A 20,478-nucleotide genomic window follows, 5' to 3' on the forward strand; every position below is an offset into this window, starting at 1 on the left:
GCTGTTCAGTCACTGTGCATCAGTAAGATGTCATTCCAAACTCAGATAACTGATATGATTTAGAGGGGTGCTGTTCATTAAAGGTTTTGCAGAGACCTGAGAATTAAATTTTAATGACTCTGTAAAGCACTCAGAAGGCTGACTATAGACTATTCGTCTGCTTTGTTATATCTGAAGATGGCATTTGGGCTGAAATTCAGAAAGTTAAGGATGACTGATATTGAGGAAGATATTGCAAAAGGACAGAAGTCAGAAAATAAGGAGAAGAGAGCATCCTCTTTAAGAAAGAGGTTCAGTAATACAGACCTCTGTACTAATAGGCCCATTGCTAGTTTTCAAGTTCCCAATTCTGTTGAATTGGAAATGTCATAGGAAATATAATAGTGGTTGTGTCCTAGCAATCCATATCTGTTTGGAGAGAGCATGTCATAAATGGATATGGTTTGCTACTGTACAATGGTATTAATAATACTTATTTCAATCCCATGATATACATTATGAACCAAAGTGGCTATAGCAGTGGTTCCCAACACTTTAATACAGTTCCTCATGTTGTGGTGACCCCCAACCATAAAATTATTTTCGTTGCTATCATATAAGACCATCGAAAATTTGTGTTAGGTGACCCCTGTGAAAGGGTCGTTCGAAACCCAAAGGGGTTGCAACCCACAGGTTGAGAACCGCTGGGCTATAGGAACCAAAGAAGATCTCTGCCAAAGAGAATACATCACACAGTTTTCTAGCATTTCTTTATTCTATTCTGTAAAACATGCAGAAAAGTACAGGGGCTGTCGAAACTAACTTTTCAGTGAAAATAGTCTGTAGCTATCCATGGTTGGTCCTTGATTCAAATCAAGGGGAAAATCTCAATGTCAGTTCCACACTGTCTTTCAAAAGAGATGGATACTTTGTATCTTTTTTGTGTTTAATCATGCTAATACTATTTTGAAGGTTTCTATGTAAATGTGTACTCAGGGAGGTCAGTAATGGGCCACCCAGAAAGGAAATGTAACATTTAATTAAGAAACAGGTAGTATGCCTGGGGCTGTGAACAGTGTCTGAAGACTCAGTGTGCAAGCATCGAATCCAGCACCTGTTGTTGAACTTGGCATGCTGAGGATCTCTTGCTTTTTAAAAAAAACTTGTGTCTTTATTATTATAATGAAAAAACTTGGAAATACATAGGCAGCCTCTGAAGGCTCAAAACAGGAAGGCAGGGCTTCAGTGTTTCCCACAGCTATTTTCTGTTCCCCTGACCTTGTTCATAATCCAATCTTTGACTCTTTTACCATTTCCTTTCATTTACTCAGTTCTGTTTGTCAGAGCCCACTTGTATAATCTTCTTGGAAGAGGAATATATGGTATAATATGAATGTATAAATCTTAGTTTCGCGAAAAGTAACTACAGACATAGAATCTGAGCATTGACAGATACTGCTCTGATCGTGGTGATGAAATGTAAGTAATATAAGTTTTTTTGCAGGCCTGGCCACGAAAGGGTTTGCCTTCTCAGGATGGCCAGTGGCCACTGAACTGCCAAGATTCTTCTGACCTTTCTTCTAGCCATTCGGAACAACAGAGTCCTGAATCACACTTGATAGAAGTCTCAAAAGGTACGTTTCTGGTTTCTAAATCTTTCAAATTTCTTATACATGTACACAGAGAAACAGGTGTGCAACTTTTATTTAGGCAAAGCATTTTCTGGGGTTTAAAACACACAGCATAGCTAAAATGCTTGCAAATGTCTCAAGAATTTGTTGCCAAAAGCTATTTTTGTATTTGCTGATGCTTTGCTTTCAGGAGATGGAAAGCACAGCCACTGTTCCATTTGAACAGTGGCTGCTTTGTTGGGTTTCATTGCTGTCTTTGGGATAGCAGTGTTCCAACAAACAACATAAACTGTCAGCTGCTGTCTACACTCTAATTGCACAACTACTAAAGTATTAACTATAGCACGTTAATAAGGTAAGAAATAAGTATGTGAGAATGCTACCAATGCAGTAAATTATGTGCAAAATAATATGCCAGCTAAGTTTAAGATTCTTCATATTATAGATTACTACTAATACTACATATTACATGAGATTATTTCATATTACACAAAATGACTACAATATGTAAACTACATATGTAGCACAACCTCCCTCCATCTTGTCCACAGGATAAGATGGGAGTCTTCTGTGTATTACCTATCTTCTTTTACTAAGTTGAACTGTGAATCTGTTTATAGTCAATAGAATGTTCTCAACAATTGCCATGGACATGCTGTGGAACAGGACATTTTTATGTTTTGCCTGGAAAGATTTATGAAGGAAATCTTGCAGATCTGCACCAGAACATGTCACAAATATGAAAAAGGCAAGAATCCTAATGGCATATAACATCATTGTGCACAGGGCTATCAGAAGTAACACACTAAAAGCATTGTCTTATCCCTTTCTTCTTCATTTGTATGTGTACGTGTGCATAGCTGAATGGATTAGTCTTAGTCTGTATGTAAACCTTTTTCTGTAGTCAGTATTGTATCTTTGGGTTGTTTTATTCTGGTTTGTGTTGGCTTTTCCATTACTGAACAGAAGGACTTGCATGAGTTATAAAGTGTTTGCAATAGTGTTTGAGGGAAGGAAATGAATCCAGACCTGCTAGGAAAATAATTCAGAAGCTTGTCTCATAAGAAGTGTTTGTAGTGTAAGTGTACTTGCAGGCTTGTGTCTGTGTTACGTACTTTCTGAATTTCACAAGACTACTATGTAAATCTATTAAAGCAATTTGGATGGTACCAAGATATCATTGGTGCAATGAGCACATTTGTGGCTGATAAGCTACTGATGCTGCTATCCAGGGGTCTTTTGGGGCTGGAGTACTGCTCCAGCAGCCCAGGAGCCTGTGCTAATGGCAGCGGCGGCAAGCCCCGCCCCTAGCTCCCCGTGCCGAAAGCACTGCGGCTCGGGGGAGGCTGGAGAGCCCTGCCGCCGCATCCTCAGGGGACACCAGGAGAACCCCACCGCCGCGTTCCCCAGACCTGCACAGGAGCGCTGTGGCTCGGGGGAAGCTGGAGAACCCCACCGCCGCGTGCCCCAGGCCCGCGCAGGAGCACTGCAACTCGGGGGAGGCCGGAGAACCCCGTCACTGCGTACCCCAGGCACGCGCAGGAGCACTGCGGCTCAGGGGAGGCCGGAGAACCCCGCCGCCGGGTCCCCCGGGCCCGCGCAGGAGCACTGTGGCTTGGAGGATGGCAGGAGAGCCCCACTGCATCCCCTGAGCCCACGCAGGAGCGCTGCGGCTTGGGGGACGCCAGGAGAGCCCCGCCACCGGCTTCCCCAGCCCCTCACCGAAGTGGTAAGTAAGGGATCTGCGGGGGTGGGGGCTTGATGGGGGGGTGGGAGAGCCTCCTTTCCTTCTCTCCTTTTCCTCTTTCACTCCTTCTTCCCTTCTCTCTCTCTCTCTCTTTCTTTCTTTCTTCTCTTCTCTTTTTTCCTCCTTTCCCTCTTTCCTTCCTTCTTTTCTTCTCTCCACTCTCTTTCTTTCCCTCTTTCCTCCTACTGTGGCCCAACTCTAGTGAGAAGGGGTTTAAACTTTAAACCCCTTCTCTTTTCGCGCTCCCCCCCCTCAGGCCAGCTGGGGAAGGGAAGGGGAGGCTTTTGAAGATGCCTCCCACCCTTTTGCTTCCCCTTCTGACATCACTTCTGGTGATGTCAGGGAGTGTGGCATATGCTAATAGCCTAGTAGCTCATTAGCATACCATATCCTAATGAGCTCCTGCAGCTCTTTTTCTATGGAAAGACCCCTGCTGCTATCCCATTTTTTTAAAAAAATAGAAAATGTGTCACGAGAGAGAGAGAGAGAGAGAGAGAGAGAGAGAGAGAGAGCGCTTTAATCACACTGGTGGGTGAACTTAAGAGGTTCAAGTGAATAGAAGTGCAGCCATTTTCTTTTTTAGAGAAGGAGATGGCGTTTATGGGCATGTCATTCCCCTTGTTTTGATCTTTTTTATCAGATGCTATGAGTTTCCATTAGAAATGTGAATATGTTGCTTCAGGTTTCTAGTGTATCTCTGATGGTTTTGTTAGGCCTTTGAATAAGATCACCTGGAGCACTGGGTTGAGTGTTGCCAATATGCTGATGCCCAGCTTTGTCTGTCTTTAATGAAGCCTCCAGATGCAGTCCTCTCCTATTAATACTACAGCCTTAATGCTGTGATCAAGAGGATGAGGACTAATAAGCTGAAACTGAATCCAGACAAGATGGAGCTAATGTTCTAGCAAGACTGATCTATCTGTTTTAGACAGTTTAAAGCTGTCATTTTGAGACCATGTGAAAAGAGTTTTGCTAAATTCTCAATGGTTGTTCGATAAACAGCTGCAGGTTATGGAGCTCTTGCACTGAGTGAAGAGACAGGCTTTCTTTCTAGACTCAGCTGATTTGGCCATGCTATTCCCATGCTACTGCATTCTTATGGCTGGTTTACTATAACAAGCTCATTGTGGGGCTGCCCCTGAGGATGACCCAGAAACTTCCAGTTGGTACAGAATGCAGCAGCTCCTCACCTGCTTACCAAAGTAGGTTTGAGCACATTATTCCAGTTTTAAAACAGCTGCACTGGCTACTGATTTGTTTCTGGGTTCAATTCAAGGTGCTGATCATTGCCTATAAAAACCCTTCATGTGCTGGAACCACCCTCCTAGTATAGGCCCTAGCTTGCACAGAGATCTGCTCAGAAATTGCTATTCCTTTTCATTGGGAAGTTCTGCTGGCTTCAGTTAAGAGTGAGTGTTTTCTGCTATAACTCCACAAATGTGGGATGGTAACCCAGAGGAAATGCATCAGCTCCCAACTCTTTAAGGTATGTAAGTCATGGGTTTTTAAGAAGGCCTTTGGATAGTGATGCAGGGCACTGGCATTATCAGATGATGATTGTTTATGATTTGTGGTTATGAGAATTTTGGATTAGGCAGATCTGTAGTTGGATTTTATATGTACAAATTGTTTTTTAATAATTGTTAACCACTGTGAACATATAAAAAGTGGGATATAGATGGTTTTAAAATCAAATAAGACAGATGGGTTCATATTTATTAAATGTATGTCACTTGTGGCTTAAGATCTAAGGAGACTGTGGAGGTAACTTAACTATCATAATCTTGCTTGCCAAAGCTATGGGCTACTTTGTATGCAGCAGAAAAGAATCAGTGGTTCAGAACAGAACATTTTTTTCATTGAAGGAAGTTTTACTAATTGTATTCTACCACATTGGTTGGTTTGTCACTGGGAACAGTTCATCCAAATAAAACTCCTTTTATTTCATTTACTTCCATGCTTCTGTTGAAAGCATTGGAAATTCAAATTGTTTCTGAGACTGGATTGTTTCCACTGGTACCAAAACATTTGGCACTACATATTTGAAGCTTGTACACTTTTTAAAAAGTAATATTTTGAAACATATCCTGGAGCCAAGTATAGCTGATACCAGTGAATTTCAAGGAACATCTCATGGTCAGGTGTTAAAGTGTGGATAATGTTGCTCTGTTGAAAAGAATGGTGAGAAGGCTTTGAACTTCACAAGTCCTGGCTTGTGTGGCTTTTGGTTGTAACCTGTATTAAACATCCCAGGAAATACAGGGAAATGGGGTAATGGTAGTTTCTTGTAAATGTTCCTTGCTATGAGTTTCTGAGGTAATTTAAATCAGCTTATATTTTATGGTATTTGATACAACATAGTACAAATGAGTCTAATAATGGAGTCACATTTCAGTGATAGTTTCTATTGCAAGCAGAATACTGTAGAAGTAGGACAAGCTACTTTATGCAGAGGAATTAGTTAAAAAGAAGGGAGGGTTTGGTGGAGTTAAACTCACTGCTAAGCCCTTCTTTCTCTTGCATAAGGAGGTGTTTGAGCCACTAGGGAAGGAAACAGCTGTGGGGAGGAGGGGGAATGTTTTCAAACTTGCACGTTGTTTGCAGCTCAGTTTTTTTCCCCACCCAGTGCTCTTTGCCAAGGGTAGGGAGTGCTGCTCTAAATAACACTTTGGCCTTTATGGAAATATCTCATGTTCCAGGAGTCTCAGCCTGTGTGCTTCTCTCTGCAGAGTACAGTTAACACTTCTCCAAACCTTATATAGCAAGGGCTGATTGTTAGTGTTAACAGGAATAAAAAGAAACGGAGCGGGCTGCCAGATTGCATAAATCAGGCCAGTGTTTGGAATTTCATAAATGCTCTGACTTTGGGTACAATTTGAGCACTTGGAACAATACTGAACTGTTCTTTATTTCTCTCTCTTGAGGAGGGGAGTTTGCGCTTTAATTCTTGATTTTTTTTGCACATGTGTGTTTTGTCTCTTTTCTTCCAAAGACGAGAGGAGGAGCATCAGTAACCACAGTCAAGCAGATGCCCAGGATGTCCAAGTACTGGATCAGTTCTCAGGTCTACTGCATGGTTCTTCTCCGGTATGTGAAATAAATGAGGACCCTTTCAGACTCATTTCTGCTGTTGGTAAAGGAAGTACAGAAGGGACTGCTATGCAGCTGGAAGATGTTGATGCATCTGGAACGGTACAGACTAGCACTGCAGACCAAAATAAAGTGGTCTATTCAACCATCTGCCATATAAGTGACAAATTGGATCCTGAAACTTTAGCACATCTTCACTTGCCACAACATCCTGCCGGTGCTGAGGAAGGAGACAAGAGTTGTTCTGTGGGCAGAGTCCACCCAGGAGGCAAGCCCAGATCAGAACTCAAACTTAGCCGCAGCTTGTCAAAATCGGACTCTGACCTTTTGACCACTTCACCAACAGAAGACGATACTATGGGGAGCAGAAGTGAATCACTTTCCAATTGTAGTGCTGGCAAAAAAAGGCTGGAGAAATCACCTTCCTTTGCTTCAGAGTGGGATGAGGTGAGGCTGACCTTGACTTACATATCTGTTTTCAGTGAAATAAATGTTACTACATGTGTCATTTTATGGAGAGAGTGTTTCAGTGTTTTGTAGATTTCTTCCTTGTTAGATAATTAAAATTGACCCTTTATAAATTAAATATCAGAGTCATAAGTGCTGCAAAAGTGAGACAGAAGCTTTAAATGAATTAAGCGTACTTGTTAAAAGTCCGGAAAGTGAATTCCCTTGACTTCTCAATGACTTTGTGGAATGACTTCTGTGCATGGGGGAGGTTAGCAGAAAACGCTGGAGAATCAGTTATCACATTGGTGTAAGTTTCCATGGGCTATTCTCCTTGGAATATCTTGCGAGGAAGAGTGGGTTACATATCTAGGTCACCACTGTCTGATTTGTATAAATGTTTCAATAAAGCCAAGGAATACCTGTATGCTTGAACAGGTGGTAGATGGAGAGGGTTAATATCCAGACTACTGAAATATGAAAGACATTTAACTGGCAAAACATTTCATGATAAAAACACTGCCTTAATTAATGCCGTAGTTTAGATAAAGTGTCCCTCTTGAAAGTGCAACAAAACATTATTAGGCATTATTTGCTGATTCTGTTCTGACTCAAAGCAAAGTTTTGTGAAGGATACGAAAGAGGAAGCTGCTTCTTATATGTTGAAAGGCCAATTACAGACAAGCTAAGAGTCAGTTTTGGGAGTTCATGTCAGGTCTTTAAGGAAAAGGAATGTGTTATCCAACATTCTGTGGGGATACTGGTGTGTATCCTACCATTTTGCTCCACAATATTTGAGGCCTTAAATGTGTCTTCCTCCACAGAAAGTAGTAGGATGCACGGCAGTGATTTCAATTAATGGAATTTTTACAAGTGCTATGATTCAATAGCATCTCATTTAAGTAGAACAGAAATATACTAAACTCTGTACGTTTCACTCAAAGGAAAGATCTCAGTATTCCCCTTCCCATTGCTGCCTGCCTTCCCGTATGAATTTCTGTTTGTGGGGATGTGGGAGGATAAATTGGTAGCTAGTAATGGGAGTCATGAATCATGGAAGAAATGGTTAATATCAAAGCCAGAGATTTCAGTACAGTGTAACATATTTGGGGAGAACTTAAATAATTTGCTTTAATTTGATTAAGATGCAAGGACTCTTTTCTTGTCAATATCCTTCCAGAGTGATTATTGGAGATGGTTTCTAAAAAAAATCAATATGGAATATTTTGCAAGCACTGTTGCTTCTCCAAACCCCGCATTGTCAGTACCTGTGGCTTGAGTTAAGTCTCTTGATATCAAATGAATATTTTTTTTACAAGAAAAAGGTAGAAGTAACAAAATGTGCAGGCTATAAAGTAATCTAGAACTCTCTATCTTTATTACACATTTTCTTTCTGTCAGTATTTCTGTAATTGACAGAAAGACTGGTGGTTCACACCAGTTTTGAATACAACAAAGCGGGCCACTCAAGGTAAGTTAGGATTTCTGCATACTGAGGAGACTGAGTGTGAATTGTAAATTAACCAAAAGAGAAAAAGCCCATCCCACCCACAACAGCCTGATGAGGCTAAGAATGCTGTAGGAGGCATGGAATGTTGAGACAAATTGTAAGGGGGGGGGAGTTGGCCCACTCAGGCCCCTGACCGTTTATAGAATTCTGTAGGAAAAGAATTGTCTGTATTTGTTGAGCAAGAAGAAGATTTCAAAGTCACTTAGTGTCTCCCCCACTTCAATGATTCTGTGAGCCTCCAGCTTGTCTACCTGTTAGTAGGACAATGAACTTGAGTCATCCAATGACAAGGAGTTTCTGGGTGGAGGGCATATTTCCCAATTGTTTATCTACTCCCTCCCATCAATTTTTCATGCATCCCCAGCTTTTATAAGCCATTTCTTATCCTTGAGGTCAACATGTGCTCAGGAGATCAAACTAGATTTCAGCTTTTGAAAAGCTTACCTTGTCATAGAGATTGATTTCAAGAGTTTGCATGTAAATGGATTCCCATGAAGTCATGGAGTATGGAAACCATTACACACATCAAATGCTTTCTTAGCAAGATTAACAGTTAATAGTGGTAGTGGTCTTGTTTTCTGTTCCCATGAATAAAAAATTAATATTGCTATTAATATTAACATAATTAAGCCTGTTTATGGGAAATGTTTGTGATTGCCTTCATGCTAGGAGTAAAATCTTTGGTCTGGAAACCATTCTCTGCAGTGAGGAAATTAATGTTGCACTAAACTTCTGCGGTGTCTTGGCCTTGTTACAAGGTTCCATCTAAAGTGAATATGCTGTAGAAATGCAAACTGTTAAAACTGTTGTCATGGCTATCTGTAGTGATTTTAAGTCGTTCCAAATGCTCTCTTTCCTAACTGGAGTTTTTAACTGCTTTCACAGTATTTTCCCAATGATGCTTTAGGGATCGATCTATTTTATCTATTGTAGGGATCCCCAACCTCTTCAAGCCTGTGGGCATTTTTGAAATTTTGAGGGATGAGGGTGAGCGCCACCCCAAAATAGCTGCTACAAGAGGCAGAGCTGAACACAGCACCTCACTTTGCAAAATAATTGCAGAAGGGGGATAAACAGGAATGAAGAAAAACCTGAGGGGGAAAGTAGGGGAAAAGAGAAAGGGGAATAAAAAGAAGAAAAGCCTGAAAGGGGAATAAAGCGACAAGCCTGCATGCTGAGGATTGAACCTGGGACTTTCTCAGTGCCAAGCAGATGGCTCTGCCACTGAGCCTCAGCCCCTCCCTTGCCACTTTATTTACTATACCATACTGGCTGTATATGAAATTAAAGCAAAATCTAGCTTTGGCTTTTTAGCAGTACTGTAACTGTTTGATAATGTCTGCTCTCCTTTTATATAAACAACTGGGTGGGATAGAAGTTTAGTTCTCCTTTCAGCAGGTGAACACACTATCTCCTGCCTCTCTCCAACCTCTTGTCTTGTTGGTTTACGATTTGGGTCTGCATCAACACTATTTATTTATTTGATTTATACCCCGCCCTCCCTGCTAAGGCAGGCTGAGGACGGCTAACAAGGCCATATTGGCTTCATAAATAATAAAACAATTTAACAAATTAAAAACAATTTAGATAATTTGAAATACGACATACATAAGACGGCATAGCTGTCCATTCGGTCACCATAAGAGAAAACAGCAAAAACACTGTGAGCAGAGCAGGTTCTGGGATCCACCCCCTCATGTCTTTGTTGTATTAGCCCAGTGCCTCATCTATCCAAAATCTAACACTTGTTTTTGGATCAAATAGTTATCAGAACTTTTGTAAAGTACAATCAAAGGAGTTTTAATGTAGTATCATATGGCTGTAATGTGTATAGGGAGGGGCTGTGGTTTAGTGGTAGAGCATCTGCATGGCTTGCAGAAGGCCCAGGTGTAATCCCCAGCACCTCCAGTTAAAGGATCAGGCAGCAGGTGATATAAAAGACATAAGACACTGAAGAGCCACCACCAGTCTTAAGTAGACAATACTGACCTTGATGGACCAGTGGTCTGATTCAGCATAAGGCAGCTTTATGTGTTCTAGAGTAATATATTAAAGATCATCTTCATAGCAAGTACTGTTAATGGCATGTTAATATTGTTCGTGGCATGTATGTAAACCTTTATTAGAATCTGAGAATTGAAGAGGGCTTTATAGTCTAATATGAACCCCTGCTCAGTGCAGGCACTAAATGCTTAATGAAGTTGGTTCCTAGGATCTGGCAGACCCAGGTTTGCCTCGCACGCTGCTCTGGAAGCTTGCTGAGTGAGCTTTGGCCTGTCTAATGGGATAAAATGCAGGAGAAGAGAATGATGTAAGCTGCTTTGAGACTGCATTGGGGAGAAAGGCGAGGTATAAATATATAAAACTATTAGGAAGTTTCTTCCAATATTCAGCTGAAATCTACTGTCTTGTAATTTAAAGCCCTTAGATCTAGTCTTGACTCCTGGAGCAGCAGAGAACAAGTCTTTGCCCACTTTTATGTGATAGCTCTTCAGGTATTTGAAGAATGTTGTATACCTCCTCGGTCTTCTGTTAATACATACCTGGTTCTTTCAACCTTTCCTCTCGGTTTTTTTTTTTTTGCTCCTCAACCTGTTCGAATTTGTCTACATTTTAAAGTGTAGTACCCCAGAACTGTACTGTAGACTGCAGCTTCTACAGACCTCTCCCTGCCGACTCAGCTGTCTCAGGCTCCCTCATACAGGCTGTTTAAAGGGGCTGTGTGAAGGAACCCGAGACAACTGAAGCAGCAGAGATCGATACCTGATGAAGAAGAAGAAGAGAAGAGATTGGATTTATACCTAGCCCTTCACCTGGAGTCTCAGAGCGGCTTACAAACTCCTTTCCCTTCCCCTACCCACAGCAGACACCCTGTGAGGTGGGTGGGGCTGAGAGAGCTCTGACAAAAACTGCTCTTTTTCAAGGACAGCTGTGCCAGCGCTTGTGACTGACCCAAGGTCACATCAGCAGGTGCAAGTGGAGGAGTGGGGAATCAAACCCGGTTCTCCCAGATTAGGGTCCACGCACTTAACCACTACACCAAACTGGCTCTCAACATGGCACACACTAGAATTGTTGATTTAGTGAAGTATTTACCACCTTTCCCACTGACCACAGCAACTCAAGGAGGTTTCTCATTGACTTGGATACTATAATTCTACAAGTACAACTTAAAATTGTATTAGTTTTGTTTTGTTTTGCAGCTCAATCATACTGCTGGCTAGAGTTGCCAGCCAGATTCCTGGCAACTGGCAGGAATCTAGGGAGCACCATCGGGCAATGGCATGATGTCATTTCCACGGAAAACCTGGAAGTGACATCACACCTCTCTAGGTATTTTTAGGTGTAATACATTTTAGGTGTCTACATATCCCTTGCCAGTCTCAGCTCATATTGAGCTTTCATTTTCTGAAACTTGTCACTGTGAGCTTCATATCATTAGAAATCCCTAGTGACTTGTTCTACTTTACATTCTTATCTCATCAATTAGCTTTTTATGCTTATTGGGTTATTTAGAACACTCCCATTTTTCTTTATCATTGATATTGTTTGCAGTTTTGCTTCTTTCAGGAAGTCCCACAAATCTCAGGCTATTTTTCTCTGATAGATTAGTGTGGAATCATACCTAGCATTTCTCAAAAGTATTTAAATCCATTTACCTGAAATTCAAGCTACTTGAGCTATGATCACCTTTAGCTTTTCATAGGATCAAGTATTCCAACATTAGTATTAGACATCACCTACCTTTGAGTTTGGTGGCGGCGACGGCAGTGTCTGGGAGCCACTCTGAGGCCAGAACGCCTCTTGGAGTATACCACAGCCAGGCCCAGAACAGCTCCTGGCTTCACCAGCCACCAGCTCTGAAGATTGAAGGTAAGTGCATTGTCTGCGCGTGCGCAGACAACACTTTTTTGTTGGGGGGGGGTTTAAACCCCCAATATTTTTTTTGAAGATTTCAGATTTTTCTGGTAACCTGGGTGGGAGGTGCCCCAAGTTTGCAGGAAAATCTGTTGAGTGTTGGTGTGGCCTCAATCTGTGGATTTATATATCTGCAGTTGGTGGGCACACATCACTAAATTGTGTACAAAGCTGCTGTGGTACAGTCAATAAATACGGGCTTGGATAAGAAATGTCTAGTTTTATATGATTATTCAGTCATATTAGAACTTCTTTTCTTTTTGCAAAATTAAAGTGTTTAGAGTGTTCCTGGCCATGATTATACCATCATTCTAAAACTCTCTCAGTTATCACAAGGATTTTGCTTAGTTGTTAATATTCCTGTTCCATCATACATTGGCCTAGAAATTCCTCCCCCCATTTTTGAAGACCTGAACACTTCAAAACTATTTCTTTCAGTGTTACTAGCTGCTGCTGATGTAGTATTCTTCTAAATTCCCTATTCTGTTTTGTTATAATTGCTTGGGGTTATGTGCAGGTCCTACACTCACAGTCTCAGGATACTAAAACTAGGGATGGGCACTAACTGCATTTTTGCGGTTTGGTTCATGACTGAACCGAAGGGATATTCTGGTCTTCAACCAAACAGTTTGTATAGGTTCGTGAGCCATTAAGGTTTAAAGCCCTCCAAGCCATTTAAACCCTCTGGTACTACTCATGCCACTTCAAAGTGGGGAGGGGAGCAAAACCAGAAAGTTAAATATGGGGTGAAGTTCCTCCTGGGGGCATTTCATCCCCTTCTTTCTGCTGGCCACGGCTTTCCCCGGCCAGGAAAAAGGAAGGGATGAAGTGGCTCCAAGGGGGCACTTCATCCCCTCCCTTCTGCTGACCTAGCTGTCTTTGGCCCGCTCGCATGACCTGTTTAAATGGGCTGCTCCAGGCACCCTGAAGCAGCTGAGTCAGTGGTAAGATATCACTGCCCCAGCCCAGCTGTCTTGAGGCCACTCGTGCAGCCTGTTTAAAGGGGCTGTGCCAGGCACCATGAGGCAGCTGAGCCAGTGGGGACTTTTCCATGCCAGTTCAGCTGTCTTGGGCTGCCTAGTGCAGCCCCTTTAAATGGGCTGTGCAAGTAAGCCTGAGACAGCTGGCCAGCGCAGAGAAGTCTCTCCCCACTGGCTCAGCTGTCACTCTTGAGCTCCCTCGTGCAGCCCATTTAAAGAGGCTGCACCAGGCAGCCCAAGGTGGGGACGAAGTACCCCTGGGAAGGCACTTCCCTTCCACCTTTCTTCTGACCATGGCAAGCCTTGGCCGGAGAAAGTAAGGGAGGAATCTCCCAGGAAGGGGTCTCCCTTCCACCTTTCTCCTGGCTGTGGTGAGCCTAGGCCCAGAGATAGTGGGAGAGGGATCCCCCAGGAAGGGACTCCCTTCCACTCCCACCTTTCTGCTGGCTGCAGATCGCCAGCCAAGAGAAAATGGGGGGATCTCCCGTTGAAGGGGGCTCCCTTGTGCAGCCTGAGCCAGCTGATAGAGCTCTCTCCCTGCCATCCTCAATGTCTTGGGCTTCCTCCTGCAGCCCATTTAAAGGGGCTGTGCAAGGGAACCCAAGACTGCTAAGCCAATGGAGAGAGACCTCTCCCTGCCGACTCAGCTGTCTCAGGCTCCCTCATACAGGCTGTTTAAAGGGGCTGTGTGAAGGAACCCGAGACAACTGAAGCAGCAGAGATCGATCTCCAAACAGACCTGAAGAGCTGAACCAGACAGCCCAAAATTTGGTAAATGTTTGGGGAGTGCAGGCTTCACTGAACATCACTTCCTGAACTCTGAACTGGCTCAAGTTCGGCCTTAATTTTGGCTTGTGAGCTGGTTTGTACCCATCCCTAATTTAAAAACACACATGATGTACATGTTTTCCCATGCAGAGATCCTCTTTATAAAGCACAGTGTATGAAGTGGTCTTATGAGTCTTGATCAGCATAACTGCAGGTCATTTGTGTACCTCTGTGCAGCAACCTAGCCTGTTGGATCTATGCTGCTCTAAAGGCTGGCTGTATGCACAATTGCAATGGAAGAGGGAAACCACAAATGTTCCTTAAATTGTTTCTCAAAATGCATTGAGACTTGAACAGTTTATTGAGCACTTTTAAAAACTATCCTTCCTGTTGGGTATCGTATTGGTGCCCTATATCCTTTTTTCTTGTGTATAGGATTGAAATTATTACCATCTTGTCTGGACATGTCAAAATGCAATCATTGTAAGGTTTTCAGGTATCTGCAGTTCTGATTGTATTTCAGGTCTACATGTATGTGCAACCAAGCTACAGAATTTGCACTGCAGAAAAGAATAATTATGTTTATGAAATCTGCTTGTTAAGAGCAGAATAACATCTGCAGTGGTAGTACTGAGTGCCACAGTGACTGGGCTAGCATTTTCCTCTGCTTGTAACCTGCCATGTGATGAGTTTAAGGTGATCAGATTCTTACAGTATGCAACCAAAGTGTTTCCTTGAAGACATGCTTAATCACTGACACAACAGCCTTAACCTCGTTCCCAAATCAAATTATAGTTATCTAATGTACTCAGTCTTGTTGGCATTCCTTAATGAACTTGAGAGCTGGGGAGTATTCATAAGCAAGGCTTAATGTTAAATTTGTGTTGCATATTGTCTGACCTCATATTGTGCTTGGAAAAGGAGCTTCAATAAGGAAACCTTGTCTGACCTCTTAATTTATTTGTGAACACAAAGTAGTCTGGCTTCTCAGGCTTCTGCTGCATCTGATCTACTAGAGAGGAAATGGAAGTAGTGAAGTAGGAATATTTCCTTTTCTTCCCCCCTTATTAAACAAGAGACATTTTTATATATTCAGATTATTTTATGATTATCTGGGTTTTTTTAACTAGATTTTGTTTCTAATCTTGCACGTTTGCCAGTTCGCTGTTTTTATTGCCCACCCACACTTCTACCTTTCAAACACTGTACTTGTTCTTGCACATTTTATGGTACTTTGCCAATTGTTTCACTAATGTGCACAGTTTCCATCATCCAAGTGATCTGTACAAAACATTGCACAGATTGATGAAGCGCTATATTCTGCACAGATAGCTAGACTTTGGCAAAGGTCATATAGCTTCATATTTATTGGGTGTAAGTGGTTGATTTGTTGTTGTTCCTATGATATACAAATATACCATCTCATTTGTAGCAGTAGAATAGTAAACAATGTGCAACAATGATAGTCTGTAGCAGCAAAATAAAACAAGACTCCAGTGGCACCTTAGAGAGTAACAAAATTTATTCCAGGCTAAACTGATGTGACTCATGGAAGTTTGTTAGAGTAAATGTTATTCTTTAGCATGCCATTGGACTTCTGTTGTACTGTGCAACACCAGTGAATTTGTTTTCTTTTTAACATCTTGATGATGACAACTCTTCTGCAGTGTATTCTCTTGCTGATTTCTTTCAGATCTGCAACACACAGATAGCAAAATTGTTAATAATTAGCTATTACAAAATTAGTCATTCAGGAAAACTATACCCCCATTTTTCGCAATACCATTAACTTTTAATACTAAAATTTATTTTAAAGGATGTCACAATACAATGTAGTAAAAGTGGAAGCAGAGAAGCAGCTGAAAAGGGGATAGACAGGAAATCCCACTGTACCACTCTGCCTTGAACCAGCTATCATTTGGTTCCTCTTTCCTAAACTGCTTTATTTAGCAGGCTTTCCATCTGGTTGTGTTAAAAGAAGAGGCAAAGAAAGCGAGGTCTCCACCACCGACTTGACTGGGATCAGCTGCTATTTAGTATTCCCCTCTCAAGTGGATTCTGTCAGAACTGTTTCCTTCCAGAACAGTCTGCTCTAGCACCTCTAGGCCATCTGCTCATAAAGGAACAATTGTGTCAGTTATCTAAGAGTTTGCTTGTTTTCTTCTTTCCTTCCTGTCCCGTTTGTTTTTGAGTTATGAGTATTCTATTGTAGGCAGTTATTTTGAACTATACAGCACCTTGAAAGTAATGGCAGAAATGTGGTATATAATAAATATATAATAAATAAAAAGGAATAACTTTAGTGGTGGCTCTAGCAATGTGGTCTGAAGAACAGAGCCTTCCTCATGTTTAGGGAGAAACCAATCCCTTTTTTCTATGTGTTCTTCAAACTGGCAGTTAGATGTGGGGGGGGGGACTTGTAGAAAAAGAACCTGTCTGTACTTTACTGGTGTTCATGTTGAGTTAGTTTCCATTGGAAAGAGCTGCGCATGTGGGGGTGAGGCAGTCCTCTCCTTCTGCAGCTGACCTCCAGCTCCTCAGTTGCTCCTTGGGATCCCCTGGCCTCCAGGAGCAGCATTTCGGGGGCATTTGTGGCCATTTCAGGAGGGGACGGGAGAAGTTGTGTTTCTGTGCACAGAATTTAGATGAGGTCCAACCTATTAGAAGTACCAGTTCTCTGATTAAAAGCCTGAAGGGCTCCCTCTCACAACTTTCACACAGGAAGGAAAAGTTAGAAAGGATTGAAATTGGTGGCTTACCCAGTGTCTTGCACTGCTATCCCAGTAAGGGGAGAGCTACATAATGTGAAACACCCTGTTAAATAACCACAGAAGAGGCTGTCTTTCAAATTAATGCTGAAGTTTCCAAACTTTCCTGTTCTTTCTACTACCAATTGTTAGAGAAGATTCACAGATTAAAAATGAATTTAAGTTGCTTCTACCCACCTTTCAATAGTTCTTTTCCAAAGCAGTTTACAATCAAAATACAATGCAATAAAATTACAACCAATTAAAACAAGTTACACCATAAAACAGTCTATAAACAGAAGGCACATCAGCCTTCTCAGCATTTTAAAAAGTCAAGTAATTTTATTTTAAACTGATATCTAAAATTTAATAAAGGAAATCATAGGCAAACCTCTTTGGGTGGGATTACACAACTGGGGAACTACCACAGAAAAGATCTTTTCTCTGGTGCCCATGTTCCTAAAGCCTGAAGAACCTAAATAAGGGACTCTGAGGATGACCTTAGATAGGAAAGGTTCATATGAACGGAGATAATTGATGCTTGGAAGATTAACCTTTTCCCTTTAACAAGGAGCTGCCACTTGAATTTGACATTCTAGGTGCACATTTCTATTGTTCTAACCCTATGCATGGTTACTCAGAAGTAAGTCCTATTTTGTTCAGTATTACTTTCATGTAAGTGCAGTTAGGATTGCACTTTATTTCAGCTATGATATAATTCCAGTTAAAACACGTTTATCAAAAATGTTTTATTTATCAAGAATGTTTATTTTCAGATTTCTAATATATGAATCAAAATACCAATCATTTGGTTCCAAAAGTATTGATTGTTAGTCATAATTACACCAATATAAAGTGATAGTTGGTTTCCAATAAAAGTGAGAAATGGGAAATTCATTGTAAGAATCCTTGCTACTTTACTCATCTTCTCCTGTTTATGTATAGATCAAAGGCCAGAGGTTTTTAGCATCATCACCAACCCTTTGTTGACATGAGTTCCAGAATTCATACTTAATAAAAACCACAACTTTCTAATGTTGACAAATACTTGTTAGGTCAATTTCAGATTTTAATGGCAAATATTGCCATATTATGGTAAGAGTTGAAAATGTACCTTCCTTTAAGAAAGCAGTGATTCCTTTTATACAAGTAATGCTCTTGCAGAATGAGAGTCCTTCTCTCTTAATATCCCTGTTCTCTATGTACTAGTTTTCCTCGTGTTTCATAGCCACGTTCAACTCATCTTGAACAAAGCTGTATATGTAACTTTCTGCCATAAATGTGTCTTCAGTAAGCGTTTTAAACTGGTCAAGAAGAAAATAGGCACACAGCCTCTCTTATTTATTTATGCTGAATGCAGTTTCTTAAACATACATCTTGAAGTTAGGAATGGTGCTTTTGGAAAAGGTGGAAATATGTTAGGCTTGCTATTTGAAGCTCCCAAATCAAACCTCACATATTTTCAAGTATTTTTATTGTGCCTGATTAGGATCTGGATCTTGTGATCCATATTGTTAAAAGAAAGATAGAAGTGAATAATGTTCCCTATTTCAAAGCAAATGGAGACAGAGAACTATAATACTAAATTTATTGTCCATTTCCTGAAAATATTCTGTGCCCAGGAAGGCATAATTTTCTTCATTGCCATATATATTTATAATTTGTAAAGCACTTTAAACATGTAATTCATGCCAATAAGAACAACATTAAATGTTCAGCTCTTCCGTGTTAGCATTGCCAACACCTGCTGTATTATTTATATGCAAAATGATGTCAGTAAACCTATCATCTCTTGTCAAAACTAGCCCTAAACCAAGTAGCCTAGCTTCACTCTTTATGGAGTAGTCAGTATTTTATGGAGTTCCAGGCTTTGTTTATAGGAAAGATGGTGACAAGCAGCATTTTCTCTTCACTTTGCATTGGTTTTAGGTTCCCGTAAGGTTCATGGTTCAGCTAAACTGTATTTTATAATCTGGACTGCTCTTAACGGTTGAGAATTAATACAGTTTTTCCTTTTATCATCTCTTCCTCTAACCCTGTCCTTAATTTGGTAGTGTGTGCTATGCCACATTGTCTAAGGCAATATCAGCACTAAGCTGTTTTTTTGCTGGGCGGCCGTGGAATCCATGTTGGTATGTAAATGACCCTTGGCGTTTGTGCACCAGCCCATAACTTTGTATGTGTTCTTGATATACAGTGTGTAGTCCACCTGGAGTCTTAATGAGAAAGACAGACTTTAAAATAAAATAAAATAAAAATATTCTGCACTACTTCTTTGAATGTGTATAGTGTGACAACTTTCTTAGCATACAGGAAAAAAACACAAAAACTGTTTATAGCTGAAAACTTGATTTGTTTTCCTTTATTAGATTTAGAAACATCTGGTGCATTCTTGCCATATTTTTGAACCCAGTTACTTAAACTCTTTCTTAGAAAGAGCTAAGTCTATCTGTTTTGGTTTGACGTAGGTAACAGATAGCAAACTTGAGAAATGCTTAAACATTTTCTGAAAGCCATAAGAGCTAAAAATTTGTTCTAGGGAAGCAGCTAGAATTTTTAAAAAATCAGTTGATCCATTTTACAGCTTGTCTGTAGACATTGTGTTAACGTTATGTCAGGGTCTGACAGAGCCCAGGTGCCAGGTCACCATGATGCCTAGAAATCTGATTGTGGTGCTTAGAGGAAGAAGAAGAGATTGGATTTATACCCCGCCCTTCACTTGGAGTCTCAGAACGGCTTACAAACTCCGTTCCCTTCCCCTCCCCACAACAGACACCCTGTGAGGTGGGTGGGGCTGAGAGAACTCTGACACAAACTGCTCTTTCAGGAACAGCTGTGCCAGATCTTGTTACTGACCCAAGGTCACATCAGCAGGTGCAAGTGGAGGAGTGGGGAATCAAACCCGGTTCTCCCAGATTAGAGTCCGCACACTTAATCACTACACCAAACTGGTGTAGTGTCCGCACACTTAATCACTACACCAAACTGGTGTAGTGTCCGCACACTTAATCACTACACCAAACTGGTGTAGTGTCCGCACACTTAATCACTACACCAAACTGGTGTAGTGTCCGCACACTTAATCACTACACCAAACTGGTGTAGTGTCCGCACACTTAATCACTACACCAAACTGGTGTAGTGTCCGCACACTTAATCACTACACCAAACTGGTGTAGTGTCCGCACACTTAATCACTACACCAAACTGGTGTAGTGTCCGCACACTTAATCACTACACCAAACTGGTGTAGTGTCCGCACACTTAATCACTACACCAAACTGGTGTAGTGTCCGCACACTTAATCACTACACCAAACTGGTGTAGTGTCCGCACACTTAATCACTACACCAAACTGGTGTAGTGTCCGCACACTTAATCACTACACCAAACTGGTGTAGTGTCCGCACACTTAATCACTACACCAAACTGGTGTAGTGTCCGCACACTTAACCACTACACCAAACTTAGAACTTGCAGCAATGGTTTTATTGCAGCGTGTCAGTGGAGGTACAAAGGGTTGGATCCAACCAGTTTCTCCACTAGTGAAAGGGGGGGGGGATTCCATCACTAAAAAGGCTGTTTTGTATTATAGTACCTACATGGACAAAAGCCATGTGGAATGGGCACTGTATTAAGGAGAGGAATTACTTCAGATTGT

At 41.3% G+C, this 20,478-nt stretch overlaps 1 protein-coding gene across 1 annotated transcript in view; it reads left to right on the plus strand.

Annotated features, from left to right (window-relative positions):
- The window catches only part of ANKS1A (ankyrin repeat and sterile alpha motif domain containing 1A), a 184,781-nt gene that overhangs the window by 69,810 nt on the left and 94,493 nt on the right, over positions 1-20,478 (plus strand). Inside the window, exons 13-14 of the mRNA XM_015423975.1 lie at positions 1,484-1,613; positions 6,350-6,894. Coding sequence (XP_015279461.1) covers positions 1,484-1,613; positions 6,350-6,894 — 675 coding nt within the window. The remainder of the gene's footprint in view (positions 1-1,483; positions 1,614-6,349; positions 6,895-20,478) is intronic.

This window comes from Gekko japonicus, unplaced genomic scaffold (assembly GCF_001447785.1).
Source record: "Gekko japonicus isolate JY-2015 unplaced genomic scaffold, Gekko_japonicus_V1.1 scaffold370, whole genome shotgun sequence".
Lineage (NCBI taxonomy): Eukaryota > Metazoa > Chordata > Lepidosauria > Squamata > Gekkonidae > Gekko > Gekko japonicus.